This window comes from Sardina pilchardus, chromosome 23 (genome assembly GCF_963854185.1).
Source record: "Sardina pilchardus chromosome 23, fSarPil1.1, whole genome shotgun sequence".
In the NCBI taxonomy this organism is placed as follows: Eukaryota; Metazoa; Chordata; class Actinopteri; order Clupeiformes; family Clupeidae; genus Sardina; species Sardina pilchardus.
The window spans coordinates 20,642,351-20,661,549 of NC_085016.1; the positions used below are offsets into that span (position 1 = coordinate 20,642,351).

Here is a 19,199-nt window from a genome sequence, read left to right on the forward strand (position 1 = left end):
TTTTTTTTTTTTTCAAAACCTGCACCACGTTTTAAGAAAATCAGATCAGGTAGTTTTTGCTTTTTTTTCAGCTCAGAAAGATCTGCTCCTCTGATCATGTCGGGGATGGGTTGGTAGCAGCTGTACACATATGATCTCAATTCCGTTTTGTGGTTCGCAGACAGTCCATAGAATTCTTACTGCAGCATTTCAAGGTCTTTATCCCTCACTCAACAGCTACAGAACTAACTCAAACATCTGAATCTTTTAAAGTTATTTAAGTCATATATAATCAAATAAAAAGGCAGGGAAGGCAGCTGTTATTCCCATTACAATAAATGATGTATACATATGTGTGCAGTATGTCTGCATATGAAAACAGAATTGGCCACTCCTAAGGCTCCTGTAGTCTCTCTGTAGAACAAGTGAGATGCAACTATTCCTTTGAAATCATACATTATAAATCTATACTATCACCAGAATCTGTATAGCCAATTCAGAAATTGAAATTCTGTGCTGGTAGGCTTTCTCTCCATTTCTCACAAATAAAATGTCTCTCTCTCTCTCTCTCTCTCTCTCTCTCTCACACACACACACACACACACACACACACACACACACACGCACACACTCTTCCACAGACCCCTCCCCTATTTTGTGTTTGTCCGTGTGTGTGTGTGTGTGTGTGTGTGTGTGTGTGCGTGATGTGAGAGATGGGTCTAGAGCTGTGAATGCACTGTGAGGATAAGGCAAGTCTGAACAAGCTGGTGGAAATGGTAAGTGTGTACCAATTTTACTTATATTTTCATTAATATAAACATTAGGCCTGGAGATCATGTTGTTGTTCTTTTCTTCTTTGTGCAGTACGGTTTCATCAACACCTGTTTGAAATCCCTGGTCATAGAGAAGTTTGGCGAAGAGACTTGGGAAAAACTAAGGTGCCTTTTAAAAAATATTTGGTTCCGTTAGCATGAGGTCATCTTTAAGGCAGATGATTCATCATCATAATTGCTTTGTCATAGTTTATGTTTTATGGTTTGCATCCATTTGAGTCAGGGTAACAGGTTGGGGGGGGTTGTCTGTTGTGGTATCTTTATGATACCTGGACCAAACTGCGGTCTTCTCATACAGGACACTGGCCGAGGTCCAGGACACTTTTATGACCTACGAAATTTATGACGACATCCTGACCCTGAGGCTGGTCTCGGAGGCTTGTGCGATGCTGGGTGAGTGAACCTTTGCCGCTCCTGTCTGTCTCTCTCCGCCCCCCACATCATGTGTCCACTTGTAAAATCGGATTATGGCGGCAATAACGCACAGGGCAGCGCAGAGCCCAGCACAGTGTGTATTTCGTGACGACTGTGAAAGCGTTTATGGTCCGGGCCCTCTGAGCTGGCCATGATTCGATCAACTTTATCCTTGGCGGAGGGGTGGACTGCGTGTTAGCCTTTCGCGACCACACAGGTGCTAACAATGTCCCTGCTGGACACCCCTCCTTGGGAGAGTAGGTGTTGTTATGCAACTCACCCCTCTGTCACCCAAGCCAATGGACAAAAAAAAAAAAAACGGAGGTGTGATTCTATGACAGATTCACACACCTGCGCAGGCCTCTCAGGTGACCATCCTCCCAGGTGTTCAAAAATGTTATACAACAACAATCAGCACATCCAGTTCTATTATCCTTACTGAGGATTTTGACATTTTCTGATTCTGTGGTCTGGTATGACCAAATATTTTAATTAGGCAGGCAACACCTAACATTGCTGTTAACCGGCAACATTTGAACATACATGATCAAGATTTTGTGCATTTGTATTGCAGGTTAGATGTGATTGCAGTAGGACTGAGTGTGCCTTTTTTTGTTAGTTGGCAAGTGACAAGCAGGAACAAAGATTGGCTTCACCAGTCAAGCACTGATGTTCCTTTTCCAAATCTGTAACTCAGTCTGTATAATCATCTATAAATTTAATCGAAGGTTCATTTCAAACTATTATTTTTAACTAATAAATAATGATTTAGTGGTTATATACTGTAAGTGGCTTTGGTGAAACTAACACTATAAACATAAAGGTAAACGTAAACATGAACGTTAACAACATATTTTGCATTGACCCCTGTCTGGTGAAGATGTGTCCTCAGAGGTGGTGCTGAAGCTCTTCGGGGAGCACTTCTTCAGCTTCTGCAAGATGTCTGGCTACGACGCTATGCTGCGAACACTGGGTGGTAACCTGGTGGAGTTCATTGAAAACCTGGACTCTCTTCACAGCTACCTAGCGCTGTCCTATCAAGTGAGCCTGCGTATTGTAAAACGACTCTTCATCTTTGCACAATTGAGTCTTCCTCCAGCTTTTCATTCAGGGACTCAATGGTCTGTCATGAAAGACTTCATCCACAGAATTCTCACTCTCCAAGAACACATGTATAGCTCTTATCCATGTCATGTACTGCTTTTTCCAAGTATTTGTGTGCTCAACCAAGCATTATAACGAATAAAGGAAAATATATTTTTTTATGAAACAAACATCACTTTCGATAAATACACATACGATTGATTTTGTGTTTAATGCCCTTTCTGGGTCTACTATATATTGTATCCGTTTTATTCTTGTCTTGTATGTATTTCACATTGAGCAGAGAACATGTCTGACCGTGTCACGGCCGTTGCCTTGTTGCAGGAGATGAATGCACCTTCCTTTCGGGTGGAGAAAATGAATGACAGCAGAATGCTGCTCCATTACTACTCGGATCGCAAAGGCTTGCATCACATAGTGCCAGGTGAGGCTCCACATCAATCACCTCCCCCCAAAACTACTACCGCTGTCCACTTTCTCCATTGATATCTGATGTCTTCCTTTTTTTCCCCCACGTCTGTAGGCATTATAGAGGCGGTAGCAAAGGACTTCTTTGACAGCGAGGTGGACATGACCGTGCTTAACCAATCCGAGGAGAACGAGCGCACGGGGAAGAAGGAACATGTGGTCTTCCTCGTGGTCCAGAGGCCTAACAAGGCACAGAGGAGAGCTCAGCCGAGTGATGGACAAGCACACGTCCAAAAAGAGATGCACAAGAAGGTCGGTGTATGCCCATTAGCAATGTTGCTCTATAGAGGAAATTGAACCATAGAGGTCAAAAACGTCCACTTTCAGACACAGTACTGAGGATGAGGAGTTCCCTTTCTGCGTTTGCTTGTTTGCTGCTTCTTCTTGTTGACTTGTTGGGGGGAGGGGTATGCCTATTATGTGAAAGGACAGTGAAGACAGTGACAGAAAGCAAATGGGAGAGAGAGATGGGGTGGGATTCTGGACATTTCCTGGGTTGGACTGAAAGTTTTTAAAGAATTGTTTTACTCAGAGGGATAGTCATCAAAAAGATCTTTAATGACAGTGAATCAACACTGCCAGCTTCATTAACATTGCAACTGATGTTTGGTCGATCAGCCTTGCATGATTTGGGTCACTTGGTGGCATTGTTCGCTAATCTGATCGTGTCAAACAGCCTGATTGGTCAAAAATGATTTAGCCACATTTGTTGAAACTGGTATCGTTGTGTAAATCTTGCCCTATATAGAATTATATTTTCAACTAGATATTTCCGCAAAAAAAATCAAAGAATACTGTCAGTCACAGTCCCATACTGTAGATATGGTAGAGCCATGATTCCCCGCTGTCTGTGTCTGCAGCAAGCAAGCACATTGATGTCATACTACTTAAGAGTTTGCCAAGTTCAATTCTGACTACGTATTAATCAAAAAGGGCCCTTTTATACAAGATCCGGTGAAGGGAAAAAAAGGAAATATATATTTATATAAATAACCATAGCAACTGGTCCTTGTAAAACAGGAGGTGGAAGAGGCCATGAACAGACTGAAGGACAGACACAGCAGCCTTCCTGCATGTCCAAGGAAGAGGGCACCTTGGGACATTGTCAGGAGCATTGTTCGATTTGGCCAAGGTTGTTGTCTACTTGTGTGTATGTTTGTGTGTAATGAAAGGATAGTTCTAGTCGAAATATATTTCTTACAGAACAACAACCAGTTCTTTTTTTCATATGTAAATATTGTTTTAGAAGACGTCTGTCATCATTCACTTATTTTGTAACGTTACCATTCACAAGAATTTGAAGACTAGCGATTGCGCAAAAGAAACGTACATAGATTGATGATGGTTGTTGGAGACAAAAAAAATGGGTCAGCCTCCCATGTCATGCCTTTTCTGTGTGTGCGTGTGTGTTTCCAGGAAATTTCGTCACTGAGTTCGTCCCGCAGTACCCAGACAGGCTTTGGATGGAGGAGAAGGCCTTTTGTAATGCCTTTCCTTTCCACATCGTCTTCAATAAAAACGTAGGTCATGACTCCTGCTAAAGTCTCCATCCTGTTCCTCTTCACATTCTGGATTTGAGATTAAGACTTATTACATTGATTACAGTTGATTAATGTTTTAATAAGGCTGTTGGTCGGGTAATTTCTGAGGGTCAAGGAAGAGTATCATTTTTTGAGTCACCTTTTTATGATTTTATATTTATGTCTTGCGCTTTCAGGATTAAAATTTTGACAGTTTTAATGTAGCACATCTTTAATGATTCTAATATATGCAGTTTTAATGAAGTCCACCGCAACTCCGACATGAAGTTCAGTGCTTATACTGCCAGTAATGCATAATTTATTATCCTTCCTTTTAGCATGTGTATGGGAGTGTTGCAGCAGATTGCCTTTTTAGTAGGAACACAAAATATGATCTGCATAAGCATGAGATGATTCACTGGTGAATATTGCAACAGATCGCAGATTTTAAGTGTCTGATCATATTCATTACAGGTAATTAAAATGTCCATTTCTCACCGTAAGACATTAATTGAGATCATCTTATGGAACTAATTGCCGGCTAAATGTAATTCCACAAAATCATAGAGCCACACCTAAAATGACTGCACAAAGGCAACTAAAGTAGTTGAGAAAATGAGGAAATGAGGACTTACGTAACCAATCATTAGGGGCTCCAACTTATAATACCAACCATAATACCAATATAATAACAGCCTTTTTTGGAGAATGTTAAGAGAATGTTGTTTGTCTCTGGTACTGTAGCTGCAAGTGAAGCAGACAGGCGTCAACATCCAGAAGTTTGTACCTGGCCTCCAGAACATGGATATCCGCCTGGACGAGTACTTCAGCATCGTCCACCCCCAGGTCACCTTCGACATCGACAGCATCAAGAAGTTCATCAACAGCCAGTTTGTGCTGAAGACACGGCGGGAGATGGTGCCAGAATGTGTCCAGCAGCAGGCCATGCTGAAACTCAGAGGTAAAAATACATCATTTGTAAAATATATGAAGTACAAATTGTTATACATATTGTATACAAATAAAATACATACATAAATTGAAGACAGCATCTGCCGCATAAACAAAAAAGGCTGCACCAGACCAAAACAGGATTTCAGCTTTTTTGCCTTTTTCTCTCCGATTTACACGTACCGTAGGGTTGGTAAATGCTCACTTAGCTCTTTATCAGTCAGCATGTTGGAGGACAAAATAAGTTATGCCTCCAGTGTACTCTGGCGTTGAAAGAGATGAAAAGGTTCATTTTTGTGTGCGGGGCACCCTTTCACATCACTCAGATGAATGGACAGACAGACGACATTTATGGCCAAGGACAAGGACTTGCAGTCTAAAAGCTGGGCAAATTTGGTTCGAATTTAAATTCAAACTTTGAGTTAATAGTGTGTGTTTGTTTGTGTGTGTGTGTGTGTGTGTGTGTGTGTGTGTGTGTGTGTGTGTGTGCATCTATTTGTGTGTATGCATGTGTGTGTGTGTATGCATCTATATGTGTATATGCATATGTGTGTGTGTCCATGCACACTTGCATGCATGTGTGTGTGTGTGTGTGTGTGTGTGTGTGTATGCATCTATATGTGTATATGCATATGTGTGTGTGTGTCCATGCACACTTGCATGCATGCATGTGTGTGTGTGTGTGTGTGTGTGTGTGTGTGTGTGTGTTCCAGGGCAGATGGTGTGGATGGAGTCTCTGGAGTGCATGGTTTACCTGTGCTCGCCTAAGCTGCGCAGCCTTCAGGAGCTGGAGGCGCGCGGCCTCCACCTGTCTGACATCGCGCCGCACGACACCACGCGCGACCTCATCCTGCTCAACCAGCAGCGGCTGGCCGAGATCGAGCTCTCCAACCAGCTGGAGCGCAAGAAGGAAGAGCTGCGCGTCCTCTCGCGCCACCTGGAGGTGGAGAAGAAGAAGACCGAGGTGCTGCTCTACGCCATGCTGCCTCGCCACGTCGCCAACCAGCTGAAGGAGGGCAAGAAAGTAGAAGCAGGTGTGTGTGTGTGTGTGTGTGTGTGTGTGTGTGTGCAACTGTGCATGTATGCAGTCTCAGCACTGTAAACAAAGCCATAGTTTACTATACATGTGTATGGTATTGGGTAGAGAGTTTTTGCATAATGACTCCAAACACATACAGTATAGTTGACATGACATGCAGTAGCCTACAGTATGCCATATACATTGGTATGCATGAATTATCTCACTAAGTGATCAGTATAGTATATAGTGCAAAAATACAGCAATGTGATTTGTACATGCCTGAGTTTGCGGTAGAGTCTTTCTGTGGGATTTTTCATGTTGTTTTCCTCATCTCTCTTTCAAAGGAGAGTTTGAGGCGTGCACCATCCTCTTCAGTGATGTGGTGACCTTCACCAACATCTGCGCTGCCTGCGAGCCCATTCAGATAGTCCACATGCTGAACTCCATGTACTCCAAGTTTGATCGCCTCACGAGCGTCCATGATGTATACAAGGTATCGAGGCCATTCAGGAAACTGTTTGGAGTTCTATGCATCGATTTATGTCGTGAAAGCGTGAGAAAAAAATACCTGTGTCTAAGCATTGCTTTTGATAATACATATACTCTTGAATGGGAACACAGATGTAAAACTAGTTTTGCTAGGAGCTATTTTCCCATGAAGAACGCCTCCATGGACCTTCCTGAATGTTGTGTTTTTGTCAGGTTGAGACCATTGGTGATGCTTACATGGTGGTTGGCGGTGTGCCGATTGCAACAGAGACACACGCCGAGAGGGTGGCCAACTTTGCTCTGGGAATGCGGATCGCTGCCAGGGAGGTGACCAACCCTATCACAGGAAACCCTATACAGGTACTGTACTGTAGGTACAAGTAAATCTCTGAGCAGACCATACTGTACATACAGAAATGTAGTACTGATTCAAGTTCAACTTATTCCTCTCCAAAGTCATACATATTTGGTTAAAGCTTTGGAAATGAGCAGTCATTCCAAAGAAAATATGCAAATCTCTGTTTTAAGTGAAAGCTGTAAATCTACAGTACATCACACCCAGAAAAAAGCAATTGAAAAATATTTCTCTTCCTTTTCCAGATCTGCTAATCAGTAATCAATTCTATTAAAACATCATAAAATCCCTCCCTCATGCCCATATATGGTTATATGCGATTAAATCAAAGGCCATTAATTATGGTTAAAATGTGCCCCACAAAATGGTTACACAGACCACGGTTTAAGTAATGCAAAAGAATGGCATTAAGTTGGCTATAATGGCATAAGGTTTAGTCAACTCTCTGCCGTTACCTTGTGGTTGTGCCCTCTCTGTGTGCTGCAGATACGGGTGGGCCTCCACACGGGGCCTGTGCTGGCCGGAGTGGTAGGGGACAAGATGCCACGCTACTGCCTGTTTGGAGACACAGTCAACACGGCCTCTCGCATGGAGAGTCATGGAGTTCCCGACCACATTCACATGAGTCCGTTTACTTACAGGTAAGAGGTGAAAATACAACCAACTCATTAAGAATATGAACCCTAACCCCCACCCTACATACTGTATGAAAAACATATGATTGCAAATTGAAGTTTAAGGTTAACAAATGATAGATGCACGGCGCTTTGATTGACAGACAGACAGACAGGTAAGCAGACAGACATGTATTGTACTATACATACCTACCGACTAATGGTGATTATTGCCATGGATTTTACAGGGGTAAGGTTTGTTACTCGCATGTTTTTGTCCTACAGTATTCACGTGACATTCAAAAACTCTATTCAAATTCCACATTCAAAAATATTCCAGGCTTCACAGAGGTGCTTAAGACTTATCTTATGCCATATCTTTTCAATAACAAGAATGAAGTATAGACATACAAAAAACTATTCAATGGGTTAAGGGGGGAAATAATGTAAGAGAGCTATAAGTAAAACCAGGGCTAGCAAATGGAGAGAAAGCCTCATATTGTTTTTCGCCTAAAGGTAACATTTCTTATGAATCATACTGTATTGTTTGAAAACTCTATATATGAGCCTCTCCTTATGAGCCTCTCCTCTCCTTATACTGCAAATGAATCAACACAGTGACAGATATTTACAGTGAGTAAATACTAAACAATAAGTAAAAAACACTTACACAAAAACAATAAAGACACAAATGGCAACCTGGCCACTCACAACAGAGGACAACAGAATGTTGGGTGTCGAGGGATTACCAGCGTGACCCTTAGAAGCATGTCATTAACACTGCTGGCCGCCCAGTCCTGAGGTCTCGTTATCGGCTCCCTCGGCAGGGCCCTGGAGGGCAAAGGCTTCGACATCGGAGAGCGTGGGGAGATCGAGGTGAAGGGAAAAGGTCTGATGTGCACCTACTTCCTCCTGGGGAACCTGCATGCCACAGAGGAGCAGATCATGGGAGGGGAGCCGGAGGAGCTGTACAGGGACACCCCAGAGGGCAGGGTACAGAGCCGCAGAGGTGAGTGGACACACACAGCAACCAGGTATGGACAGGTATGGACAATGGAGAATCACTAAGGGTCAAATGGGGCCAAATATATACTATTTAACAAAAATGGGGAATGGGGTGTAAATATGAAAATTGTTAGCTTCTGTAAAGCTTTACAGATCACGTTATGAAAAGAGTCAGTGTTGTTACAGAAATGAACTTTATCTGTGTCTCAAACTATGCCATGTCAGGTTGTTAAATTTGCTATTTACCCTGCTTGATATGGCTCATTAAAATTCCCATGGCCATTTAAGGAAGGCAAAAAATATTGAAGTTGTGAACAGTCAATTGCATAAGACTTATAGCAACTTTTCCGTCATAGTCTCTGAGCGCCCAGACAGAATACGGAGTGCCCTCTCCTCTGATGTGGTCAGAGAGGATCCAAACACCAAAAGCACTCCCATCCACACCATCCCAGGAGCACAGCCAATCAACCATCAGCCTAAATCTGTCAACTCCAGACTCTGCCTTGTGTTATAGTCAGATTTAGGTCTGTGTCAATTAGGTACTGTGCTACAGTTGTAACATTATTAAGACTTACAGGAACATAAACAGTTATCTTTATTTATTTATTTATGCATTTATGTATTTATTTATGTATTTAATTAGGCCTATATCTAGGCTAGCCTATTTTAAGGGTTGCCTTACTGAAGTCGGAGAATTAAGATATGCATAGCCTTTAAGATATTTCAAAAACCTAATTGAAATATGTTTAAGGAATTTATTCGCAACGACTTAATAAAGCAAAATACTTTGTTTGTAGGCTACTTTGAGTTTCTTGTGTCTCTAAAATCTTAACAATTCACTCACAATGATGTTTACATTTTCTTAACCTCCAAGCTTCAGGGTCCATAATTGCTGCTTTCACTGGGTGATAAAACATGCATGAAAAACTACCCAAAAAATCATATTGTTATTCAAAAACACGCACCATCTGGACTGTGCTACAAACACACACTGTTCCTCTTTGACCTTGCTGACTAGAGCAACCTGTAGGTTTTGGCACTCTTGTGATTAGCATCTGTATCGCTAGCACACTTTACACGGTGTATCCTGTCCGCCGGGCCGCACACTTGACAGCCATGAGTAGAGAGCAGTATTGTCTCCTCCGCGGCGAGCCATCTGGACAAGAGCTCCCATGCCGTCTCTCAGTGGGCCACCTCTCACGTCCAGCTGCTGACTGAGATACTCCCCGGAGCCCGTGACTGCCATTGTGCAGCGCCGTCTCTCCCGCGGGAGCGCAGGTTCTGGACGTGACTTTGACAGTGAGTAGCCTATTAGGCTTCAGTATCGTCTTATTTGAGTGAAGTGTGTAGGCCTACATTGTGCATAATTCTATCATCACCTTGGTGTGTATTTTTGTTTCCCTAATCAGTCATCTATTAGCCTACATCTTTTTAGCAACTTTTACATAATGCTTTATGTTCAAATTGTGTGAAATTATATGATTTAGCACTGTCTGGCTGAAGTTGCCAGCCTGTCTGTAGGTGTTGCCTGGCGTTGCTAGAACTTAGTAATTGAGCATCCGCAAACTTCAGCCTATGTGTGAAAATCTAATTCCACTGCCTCTCCACACAATACACTCACCTTCACACTTTATCCAGTAGGCCTAATCAGTATGTCACTGTAACAGAATGCTGTTAGCTGTTCATTTTTGACACAGGAGTAGCCTCTACCCAAATGCCTGGTCTGAAAGACAACGTTTCCTTGAGCAGGCACTACAATAACTCTATTATGAGCTCCAGTGAATGGCCTGTGGGGTCTCCGGCGTCGTTAATGAAATCCTTTGTCTGCTGTTAAATGTCAGGAAGACTTGCTTGCGGGCTGCTGCTATTCTGCTTAACATTTGCAGAAGAAAAAAATGCACAAAAACAGGTGAATTTGACGACGACTCCTGACAGAATTTGTAGTTCCACTTCAGGGAAAGTTCATGTCTCATTGCAATTAAGCGCTCCATTTGTACAATAAAATGAAAATTAGGTAGGTGTCAAGCAAAGGACAACAGGGAGAGAAATCCAATGATTTAATACTTCAAAATCAATTAAATGTTGCTTTGTTGTGAATCTTTTCCTCATTTCAGGGAATACATCATATGCCTCACATATTTAACAACATTTATTCTTTCCTCATTAATCAACAGGTAAAAATCTTTTGTCTCTAAATTAGAACATGGCTTGGTGGTGGTAAAAGGCAAATGAAGGGTTAACTATATGAAGTCTCTTGTACCACAGTCTGGAGACTTTGGAGAATGGAGGACCTTGGAACAGACAGCCAAGTGCATTGCGTTTGTGCTTTTATAAGGAAGGTCAACTGGAAATTCAAAGAAAAAAATAAGTCTTTAGTTACTTAACAGAGACTTGAGTAAGGTACTGATGTCCCCTACGGTTAGTCATGATCAGAAGCTCAGATTGAAGACGATTGTTTGTTTCATGATCTTGCGACAACATCTAACTGTGATTAAACAATACATTGAAATGGTCATGTCAATACACTGCACAACACCTATTCACAGTAACTTAACCACTCATCATATTATAAATTCTTAAGATTCAACATTAAATGACCTTCCCACCGTTTCAACTATTTATGTAAGCAGCATGTACGGTAGTACAGACACAAATGTGAAAATATTTCCTTATTCCATATATTTATTGTACATCTCAATTTCGCACAAATCAGTACTTGTCAATAGTCAGACACATCCTTCCATGCGAAGAACTGATGTTAAGGCAGAACAGTTAGGGGATGGACACGATGTGAGCAGTGCACATTCTTCAGAACATTTTTAGAAAAAACATACACATAAATAAAGTGACACTCACTTATTTCCAGAAAATGGTGTGAACACTGGTGCATACCAAGTGTTTGGTGGTTGTTGTTGTTATTGTATTTTCTTACACAGAAGAGAACAGAGCTTTGCTCATTGGTACAGTGACCAAAGGTTCTCTAAAGGTTTTCATTTGGATAGGCTGCCACTGAAACTGCAGATGAACATCTGCAAAAACACACTGATGAATCATGACCACATTTCTGTGTCAGTCGAGACATGACTCGTGACCTAGCATTGACAATGTTTAAAAATACCTTTACGTATACAAACATTCATTTCCTTCTTTTTTTTTTAAAGTGCAAATAAATGCTTGCACAGGAAATAATACTAAAGTATATTTCCTACAATACCAGTAATGCAATGCAAGCGGAGACTGCATAGCAGTATCTATTAAAGTAAAAGATTTTAAAAGACAAATGATTTTTTTTCTTTTGTTTTTGAAAATAGAAGCAAAAAAGAATGCCCGGTTTTTCAGAGCGAAAGATCCGACTCTGGAGTATCCGTGTCCAGGGGCGACCTTGCTGTCCGGTTTGCATTTGCGCTTATTTCTTCTGGAATGCTGGGAGCAGAGTCTCCGTTGACCGTGGCTTTGGAATATGGCATCGTTCCTTGTGAGAAATGAAAAATAAAATTGAGGTTCCAAACATCAGATGGGTGAGTTCAACAATGTTCACTTGCTCTTCATTGCAGTCTAGGTATCTTCTTTCGCGATACCCTGAGTAATTTGAAAACTTCACAACAGATATGCTGGATCAACTTCTTTTGAAAATATGTTCAAATCAATTCCAAATAAATGTGTTTTTCTGCACTCTAAAGCATATGTGTAGAGAGATATCTAGACTCTCTATGTAACAGCATATTATTCTACTATTTCCAAATACTTCAAGACAATTGATTATCTATCTGTATCCACCTTTTGAATATCAATAGCATAATTTTACATGATTAAAGTGAAACATCCACCCTAGCCTCTGCATAACAAACAAAGAAAAAAATGAAAGCACATGGAACAAATTATTTTTGAAATATACTGTCTATGACAGAAAGCTTTGAAGCAGCTTTCCCTGCTAAAACTAAGAGCTAAATGAGGTTGGGGAGGGTAGATTTGGGCCGGATTTAAAGCGGAGCGGTGTGGGTGACTCACGGTCTGTCTCCTCTGTGCAGCTGTCGCTGAGCGCCTCGGTGTCTGAGCACGTGCGCGTGCGCCTCTGAGACGACCTCTGCGACGGCAGGATTGACAGCGGCGGAGGTGGCGGCGGCAACCCGTCCTTTGGCAAATGGCTTGACCTTGGGAGGAGCAGACAGGCCTACTTCAAATGCCAAAATAACACAACAGTGCAGAAACCGTCTCTCTCTCTGTCTCTGTGTGTGTGTGTGTATGTGTGTGTGTGTGTGTGTGTGTGTGTGTGTCTGGCTGTTTATGTTTGTACTGATAACGCATACCTGTCGAAACTGTAGGTGCCAGGGTGACTAATAGAACGCTTCATCTGAAAAGAGAAAATTAAAAAGTAAGGCCGCAGGGAACTCAAGGTTAATACTGGTACATTTTGATGGTTTCAAATGATTTTTTGGCATAACTTAAAATTCATCTCCATTTCTTAAGCATATGATACTACACAAAAATGTTGTATCGTTTTTTACCACTGGACCAGAGCATTTCTATTGATTTTAATTACTTTTATTTGTAAAATACCTGAATGTCCTGCATAGTGCCTGAGAACTTGAAGCCCGGACAGAAAAAGCAGGATTTCTCTGACTGTTTAAGCATGTGGACCAGAGCACTTCTACGGATTCTAATTACTATTATAAAAAGATGATATGGTAGTACAGTATAATGGAGTGTGTATGAGTAGGACACGCAAGCTCATGAATGGAAAATCCAGGACTGCTCTGCGTGTCTGCGCATGTGGTGTGTGCAGTGCTGGTAGTGGAGTACCCGGGCCATCTGTATAGGGGATGGAGAGACCGGAGACATCAGCGGGTCAGGCGGGGTAAGCTGGAGAAGGTCAGTCTTGAACTTGGAGTTGGCAATCTTCATACAATCCTCCAGTGTCTTTATAAACGTGTTGCACGTTGCACTCAGTAACGACGACGCTTCATTCATAGTCTAACCAAACAAAAAAAAGAAAAACGGGGACATAAACAAAAGCAAAAATGAAATCGAATGAAGGTCTTTTTGAACGTGATTATGCAGAAAAAGAAGGGAAGTAAAACTCGACTGCATGTTCATAATATGCATTTTCACACAACCTTGCACAGACACATTGCCAGAAAGATTCATTTATAATATTTACATATTATAATATGTTATATTTAAAATAATATTCTTATCCAAAGATAGCAGAATTAACACTGGTCACCTCAGTGCTGGATGTTGTTTGGTCTTCATCTGGAGCCACAGACTCCTGAATGGTGTGGACCTGCTGCATCAGTAAGTCACAGTAGAGCCGCAGTTCCGACATCTTGGTTTTCAAAGACTCTGTGGTCTCGGTCAGTTCTTAAGACAAATTCAAGAGGAGAAGATACTGTATGTTGAGACAAACGAGGAAAACACTGTCTGTGTCAAATGGTAAACCATGTGCATCATACTGTAGGTTTGTTTGGAAATCCCAGGTTAACAAAAGTTAATACGCTTTCCTGTTTGGTGTATGAGAAGTGCAGGGTTTCCCCCTACATTACAAAGACTTGAACTGATCATCAAAATGAACAAGATTGAATGAGCATTTGTGTGTTTAACATGTGACAGATACACTCATTCTCTATTCTATATCAACAAATACAGAGCACAGAACCTACTGAAAACCTAAGGCAAATCCTGGTGTGAATGTTACAATTGTTATAATCAAGATAGTGAATTCAAGGTATATTAATTTGCAATAGCCAGTCTTGAGAGAAAGAAGAACTCAAAAACAAACTTCAAATGAGTTAACATTATAAGGAAGTTCTCTTTGCGTACCTTTCTCTTTTTTGGTTCTGGTATCGATGAGACCAGCTTTAGAACTTCCGAGGGCGACCAACCATTTCTGTCTCTCCGCCGCATTCACAGCTTTTACATAAAAATGTTGCTCTCCGGGGATGATCAGCTCCAGTCGGGTGTTTTCAGTTGGATGAACTGTTCAAGCACAAGAGCAGTCAATAACTGTTAAATTCAAAACAGTGTTCTGTACCATTCCATACTTTTTGGTAGATTTTTCTGACTATATCCTCGACATTGCAGCTACTTCTTGTTTGGGATAACTCGGTGACAACAAACATATGGACAACTGAAGTCAATTAAAAAATTACACTTAATATTCATCCATCTAGTCGAGTCATTTTTTTCTATGAACCAGCTGGCAGTTTGTATTGGCACTCACTCAATCCAGCTGTTGTCAACTTCAGACTGTGGCACTTTTGCTATTCCATCTAGCACATCATATTTTTTTTCAATGAATAAATACAAACACAAGGTGTTGTTTTCACCAAGCGGAGTTTGAAGACTGTGCTTTATGTCAAAAGGAAATGTTACTGCAATGTTGGAAATTTGACCTCAAAGAACTAGAAGCCCTAACTTAAATGATAGAAAAAATCTGAAGTCTACCTTAAGATAATTCTTCTTATTGAGGCGAAATCTATTTGATTCTGATTTTGAATTCATTCTAGTATGACAAAGATCCTCCTAAGCAGAGACAACAGTCGATCAGTTGAACACTACCACATGCCAAACAATAACTTTGTTTAATGCATGAGTCATGTTACTCATTGACTGAGAGCCCTAATGTCAGCAATGGGGAAGTACAAAGTCATTGTTTACTATTTAAATAAATAATATTAAAGTTATGTTAATATAAAATAATATGCTACTATGTTGCACGTTTTGGATAGATAGCTAACCAGGGCACTTGCATTGACCAGGGGTTCTCAATTTGGTTTTGGTGCCAGGGAGAGAATTTATTTCTGAGGACACCCATATTATTGAATCTTGACAATGTGGACAGTGGACTTTTAAGTTACACAACATTAGAAATGGTTCATTATGACCTGAATTGTGAAATGATTATGAGTGAATTGATTGTAGATGCAATAGTCTGGAAACACAGATATTTCTCCATACCCTTTTGGCATTTCTCCATGCTTATCCAAAACTGGAAATTACTAAAATCAAATCCATACTTTGCTAGGTAAGGTTCATCTAGGAACCCAGGTTCAAGCTGAATATGAAACTTCCGCATTCAGCATAGGCTACTGTACCTACACCGACAATTTAGTAGGACAGGACTGATGTTATATTCTTAAGTTTCAACAAGGACAATGTTACCTTTGATTTCACAGACGGACATCTTTATGCTTCCTTTGCTCCCCTTGCAAACATCATCTTGAGAGTCATAATAGGAGATTATTCCGCTGTCCAAAACAAACCAGCGTGGCTGCCATCCTGCAAATTGGTTTGGTTGATGAGACAGAGACAAGAGACGATACCTGTCATGTATCATGTAACGTTAGCTTAAGTTATGATGTGCAATATGATAGCTAGCTAGTATTCGTCAGCCCGGACCACCATCATGCTGTCTACGGAGGGGGGGGGAATATAATCCAAGAAGTTTGATGGCTAATGGACGGCGTCAAGTTTACCTTAGACGAAGTAAAAGTTGGTTTGAATGCTAAGTCAATATAGCCTGATTTACATCTGATGTAGCTAACGTTAGGTATGTTGCCTCCTAATTCAAAACCGAATATTTTTGTCATAATGTTACTCAACAGATATGTTCATAGTAGTACTTTCTTGGAGCAACTTCTGACGCAACACAAATTAGGGATCGATTGTTATGTTTATTAGGCAAGTAAACATCCTTGTTAGCTTACGTAGCTTGCTGCAAATGCCGTGTGACATCTAGAATGCACACCTTACCTGTCATATAATTAGTCCACTTGTAAAGCATTCCTTCCATGGTTCACAGGTTCAAGACAAAATGTAACGTTAACGCAGCAAAAAATAAAAACCAGTGATTTAAGGCTACAGCGACACACCACAGCCAGTTTTAGCTAGCTAGCTGGCTATGACCAGCGAGCTAGCAATGTGGTTACATGTAACATAAGAATAACATATCAACATTTCTTGAGTGCTCGGCATTGCTCCAGACAGTAGAAATAATCGGCAAAATAGCAGGTAGACGTATCAATTTGGTTGACTTTTTCATCTTTAAATTCGTTGCTCGTAGACCAACGTTACCTGCTCCAGCTAGTTAACGTTACATCATAACAAATACCTGCCAAATTTCAGTTCCTGGAAATGCCTCGTATTTCCGCTAACATTTCCTGATACAACTTATCAAAATAAATGTCCTTAAGCTACACGTTTTTTTTTTTTAATATATATGACTAGCCTAATATATATCAACTAAGCTATAAAAAATATGAACTGTGCTTAAGCAAACATTGTCGTCATAAAATGATGAACTGCTTTATTCAGTAAACACATCCTACAGTAGATCATACCTAGGGTGTAAAAGTCAAACCTTTGTTTTCAAAAGTATTGGGAACAAATCCATTTGATTACTTGATCTACTGTTATGATCCATTATGATCCACCGAAGGACAGTGAACTTTCTTTATAGGAAAATTGCAACATCTACATTATACAGTCTGGTTAGGAAATTGTATTGCATATGTTTCAAAATGTTATAATATCTTGTTTAGTGAATGAATTAGATATCTCTTCAATGCTGAATGGCAATGAATTTATTAAATTAAATTCTCCCACAGTGTTAAATTAAGTCCTTCCACAGTTCATAGTGAAATGTCCTTAACACACACAGAGCCTTAAAATGCATGGCGAGCATTTACAACCACACATAAACAGAACTATTTGAATCTGGACAGAGAAGCAAAACTAGTGTAGCCTTCTTCATGACCCTTTGTCCACTAATGGTAAAACAAAACACCAGCCACACAATCCATCCTTTTAAAACATAAGTATATTTTCAATTGTGTAATGCGTACATATTTTTTTCATTTAAATAATTACTCTAAATACAATCTGTGGTGCTGGATGCTAATGGAGTAATGTACAAACAAAAAAGTGAAAAATTGTCATTGGAACCCTTAAAGAATCACGTGACTAAAGCAGAGGTCCTGTTTTAGTGTGAAAGTCACAAAGGCTAAGATTCCCATCCAGCCTCTAGTTGCTGAATAATTTAATTACCTACAGTCTATAAAAAAAAGAAAAGAAAAGCATGAAAAAAATATCATTTGCAAAATAAATAGAGGGTAGAATCAGATGCATTACACAGAGCACAGAGCAACAAGCACAGGCAAAAGCAGTCTTCACATTTTATGCAATGCACCCGCCAACTTTTCAGACTGAGAACAGACACACTTCAATAAAGACAATCAATCAATCAAACAAACAAAAACAAAGTGCACCAACTTCCTCTGAGTCCTTGATAAGCTTCCTTCACTACACTGGAGAGACAGCTACACCTGAGGCCATCATGATAAGAAGCAGCTTCTGACCTCTCCAAGCCTCAACACACCTATGGATGGAGGAACTGACAAGGCCCATTCCACCTATATTAGACTGTATCCACAGACACTGTCTAGTGTACATAGATCAAGTCCTGCATTTGGAACATCCATGCATTCACCACATATTGCACTCTATAGTCAATAATAATTCACTATACACTGGACTATGTTGTGAATAGTTGGATATTCCAGATGCAGACCGCATTACTCAGACTTACTTGAGGCTCTGTGCATCAAACATCTTCAGTAGGGCACTAGAGGTCAAGACCATTGATTCTATCCCGACATCCCCTCAACAGCTGCAGCTGTGGACGAGAGAGAGAGCCAAGCGAGGCGTTACTCTGCTAACAGATTCTGCCATACAGTAGATTCTACGGGGTCTTCGCTGGGGCAGCACGATCACCTAGGAAGAGGTAGCCCCACAGGTTCCAAAGGCATTATGACTAACGCGCTCTCCAGAGGGATGGGGTCATCTTACATGCACGGCCTCAGGCCCCGATGAGCCCTCATAGGCTTCCATGATTAATACGGTCAGTGACATTTTCCTCTGTAGTATCCAAGACTGGCATCAAACTATTGGCTAAGTGGTCTGCGACCACACCAGTGTGTAAGGGTGGCAGCACATCACCACAAATTAGATTCACTTTCACACACACGCACACACACAGACACACGTTTGACAGGATTGTCCTCAACAACCTTGTCAAAAAAAATCCAAAATAATAATAATAAAAAAATAACACTGAAACGTGTTTGTGGTCACCTGGCTGAGTTACCATGCTCCACTCCCTGCCACCCCCCCAGGTTTTGTTGCCGTGGGGATCCGACTAAATCCTGACACACGCCAGAGTAATGCGATCGCCCGCACTTTGGGGCGACACCAGACGACTGGATGATCGACGCCGACAACAAGCCGCAAGGAAGTTGACGAAGAATGCTTGACTGCACCTGTACATGCTCCAAGGTTCTTTCACAAAGAAAAAAGTGCTCGACATTTCTGAACCAGAGCAAATTAAAAAAAAAAAAAAAAAAAATGATAAGGCAAATATAATCGTTCCGGAAAAAAAAAAAGGCTGGA

At 41.0% G+C, this 19,199-nt stretch overlaps 2 protein-coding genes across 4 annotated transcripts; one reads left to right on the top strand and one right to left on the bottom strand.

Moving 5' to 3' along the window:
- Window positions 1-1,123: 1,123 nt before the first annotated feature.
- On the top strand, window positions 1,124-9,971 carry gucy1b2 (guanylate cyclase 1, soluble, beta 2). Its single transcript, XM_062528618.1, has 13 exons — window positions 1,124-1,205; window positions 2,107-2,267; window positions 2,655-2,754; window positions 2,854-3,050; window positions 3,819-3,930; window positions 4,215-4,318; window positions 5,063-5,279; window positions 5,983-6,303; window positions 6,635-6,783; window positions 6,993-7,139; window positions 7,621-7,775; window positions 8,576-8,757; window positions 9,961-9,971. The coding sequence occupies exons 1-13, from the start codon at window positions 1,139-1,141 to the stop codon at window positions 9,969-9,971; spliced, it is 1,923 nt and encodes a 640-aa protein (XP_062384602.1). The 5' UTR covers window positions 1,124-1,138.
- An 883-nt stretch (window positions 9,972-10,854) lies between these two features.
- Window positions 10,855-16,883, bottom strand: plekha3 (pleckstrin homology domain containing, family A (phosphoinositide binding specific) member 3). Of its 3 annotated transcripts, XR_009937032.1 has the most exons (9): window positions 16,506-16,857; window positions 15,915-16,031; window positions 14,574-14,729; window positions 13,978-14,114; window positions 13,554-13,724; window positions 13,061-13,104; window positions 12,762-12,904; window positions 11,610-12,225; window positions 10,855-11,097 (listed from the first exon to the last, which is right to left on the bottom strand). XR_009937032.1 is itself a non-coding variant. In XM_062527877.1 (8 exons), exons 2-8 carry the CDS (start codon window positions 15,934-15,936, stop codon window positions 12,089-12,091), a joined length of 810 nt encoding a protein of 269 aa, XP_062383861.1. In that variant the 5' UTR covers window positions 15,937-16,031; window positions 16,864-16,883; the 3' UTR covers window positions 11,418-12,088. The 3 variants fall into 3 exon arrangements, 2 of the variants coding, with proteins under 2 accessions (XP_062383861.1, XP_062383860.1); XM_062527877.1 differs by lacking the exons at window positions 10,855-11,097; window positions 16,506-16,857 and adding an exon at window positions 16,864-16,883 and having other exon boundaries at window positions 11,418-12,225; XM_062527876.1 differs by lacking the exon at window positions 10,855-11,097 and having other exon boundaries at window positions 11,418-12,225.
- Between the last annotated feature and the right edge of the window lie 2,316 nt (window positions 16,884-19,199).

Bases quoted from the DNA above. Each gene is read 5' to 3' on its own strand.
- gucy1b2 (XM_062528618.1), top strand. From the start codon at position 1,139: ATGACCTACGAAATTTATGACGACATCCTGACCCTGAGGCTGGTCTCG. The intron at 4,319-5,062 runs GTAGGTCATGAC...CTGGTACTGTAG, and splicing joins ACATCGTCTTCAATAAAAAC to CTGCAAGTGAAGCAGACAGG. The intron at 6,784-6,992 runs GTATCGAGGCCA...TGTTTTTGTCAG, and splicing joins GCGTCCATGATGTATACAAG to GTTGAGACCATTGGTGATGC.
- plekha3 (XM_062527876.1), bottom strand. From the start codon at position 16,545: ATGGAAGGAATGCTTTACAAGTGGACTAATTATATGACAG. The intron at 14,115-14,573 runs GTACGCAAAGAG...ATTTGTCTTAAG, and splicing joins CAGAACCAAAAAAGAGAAAG to AACTGACCGAGACCACAGAG. The intron at 12,905-13,060 runs GTATGCGTTATC...GCTCCTCCCAAG, and splicing joins GGCACCTACAGTTTCGACAG to GTCAAGCCATTTGCCAAAGG.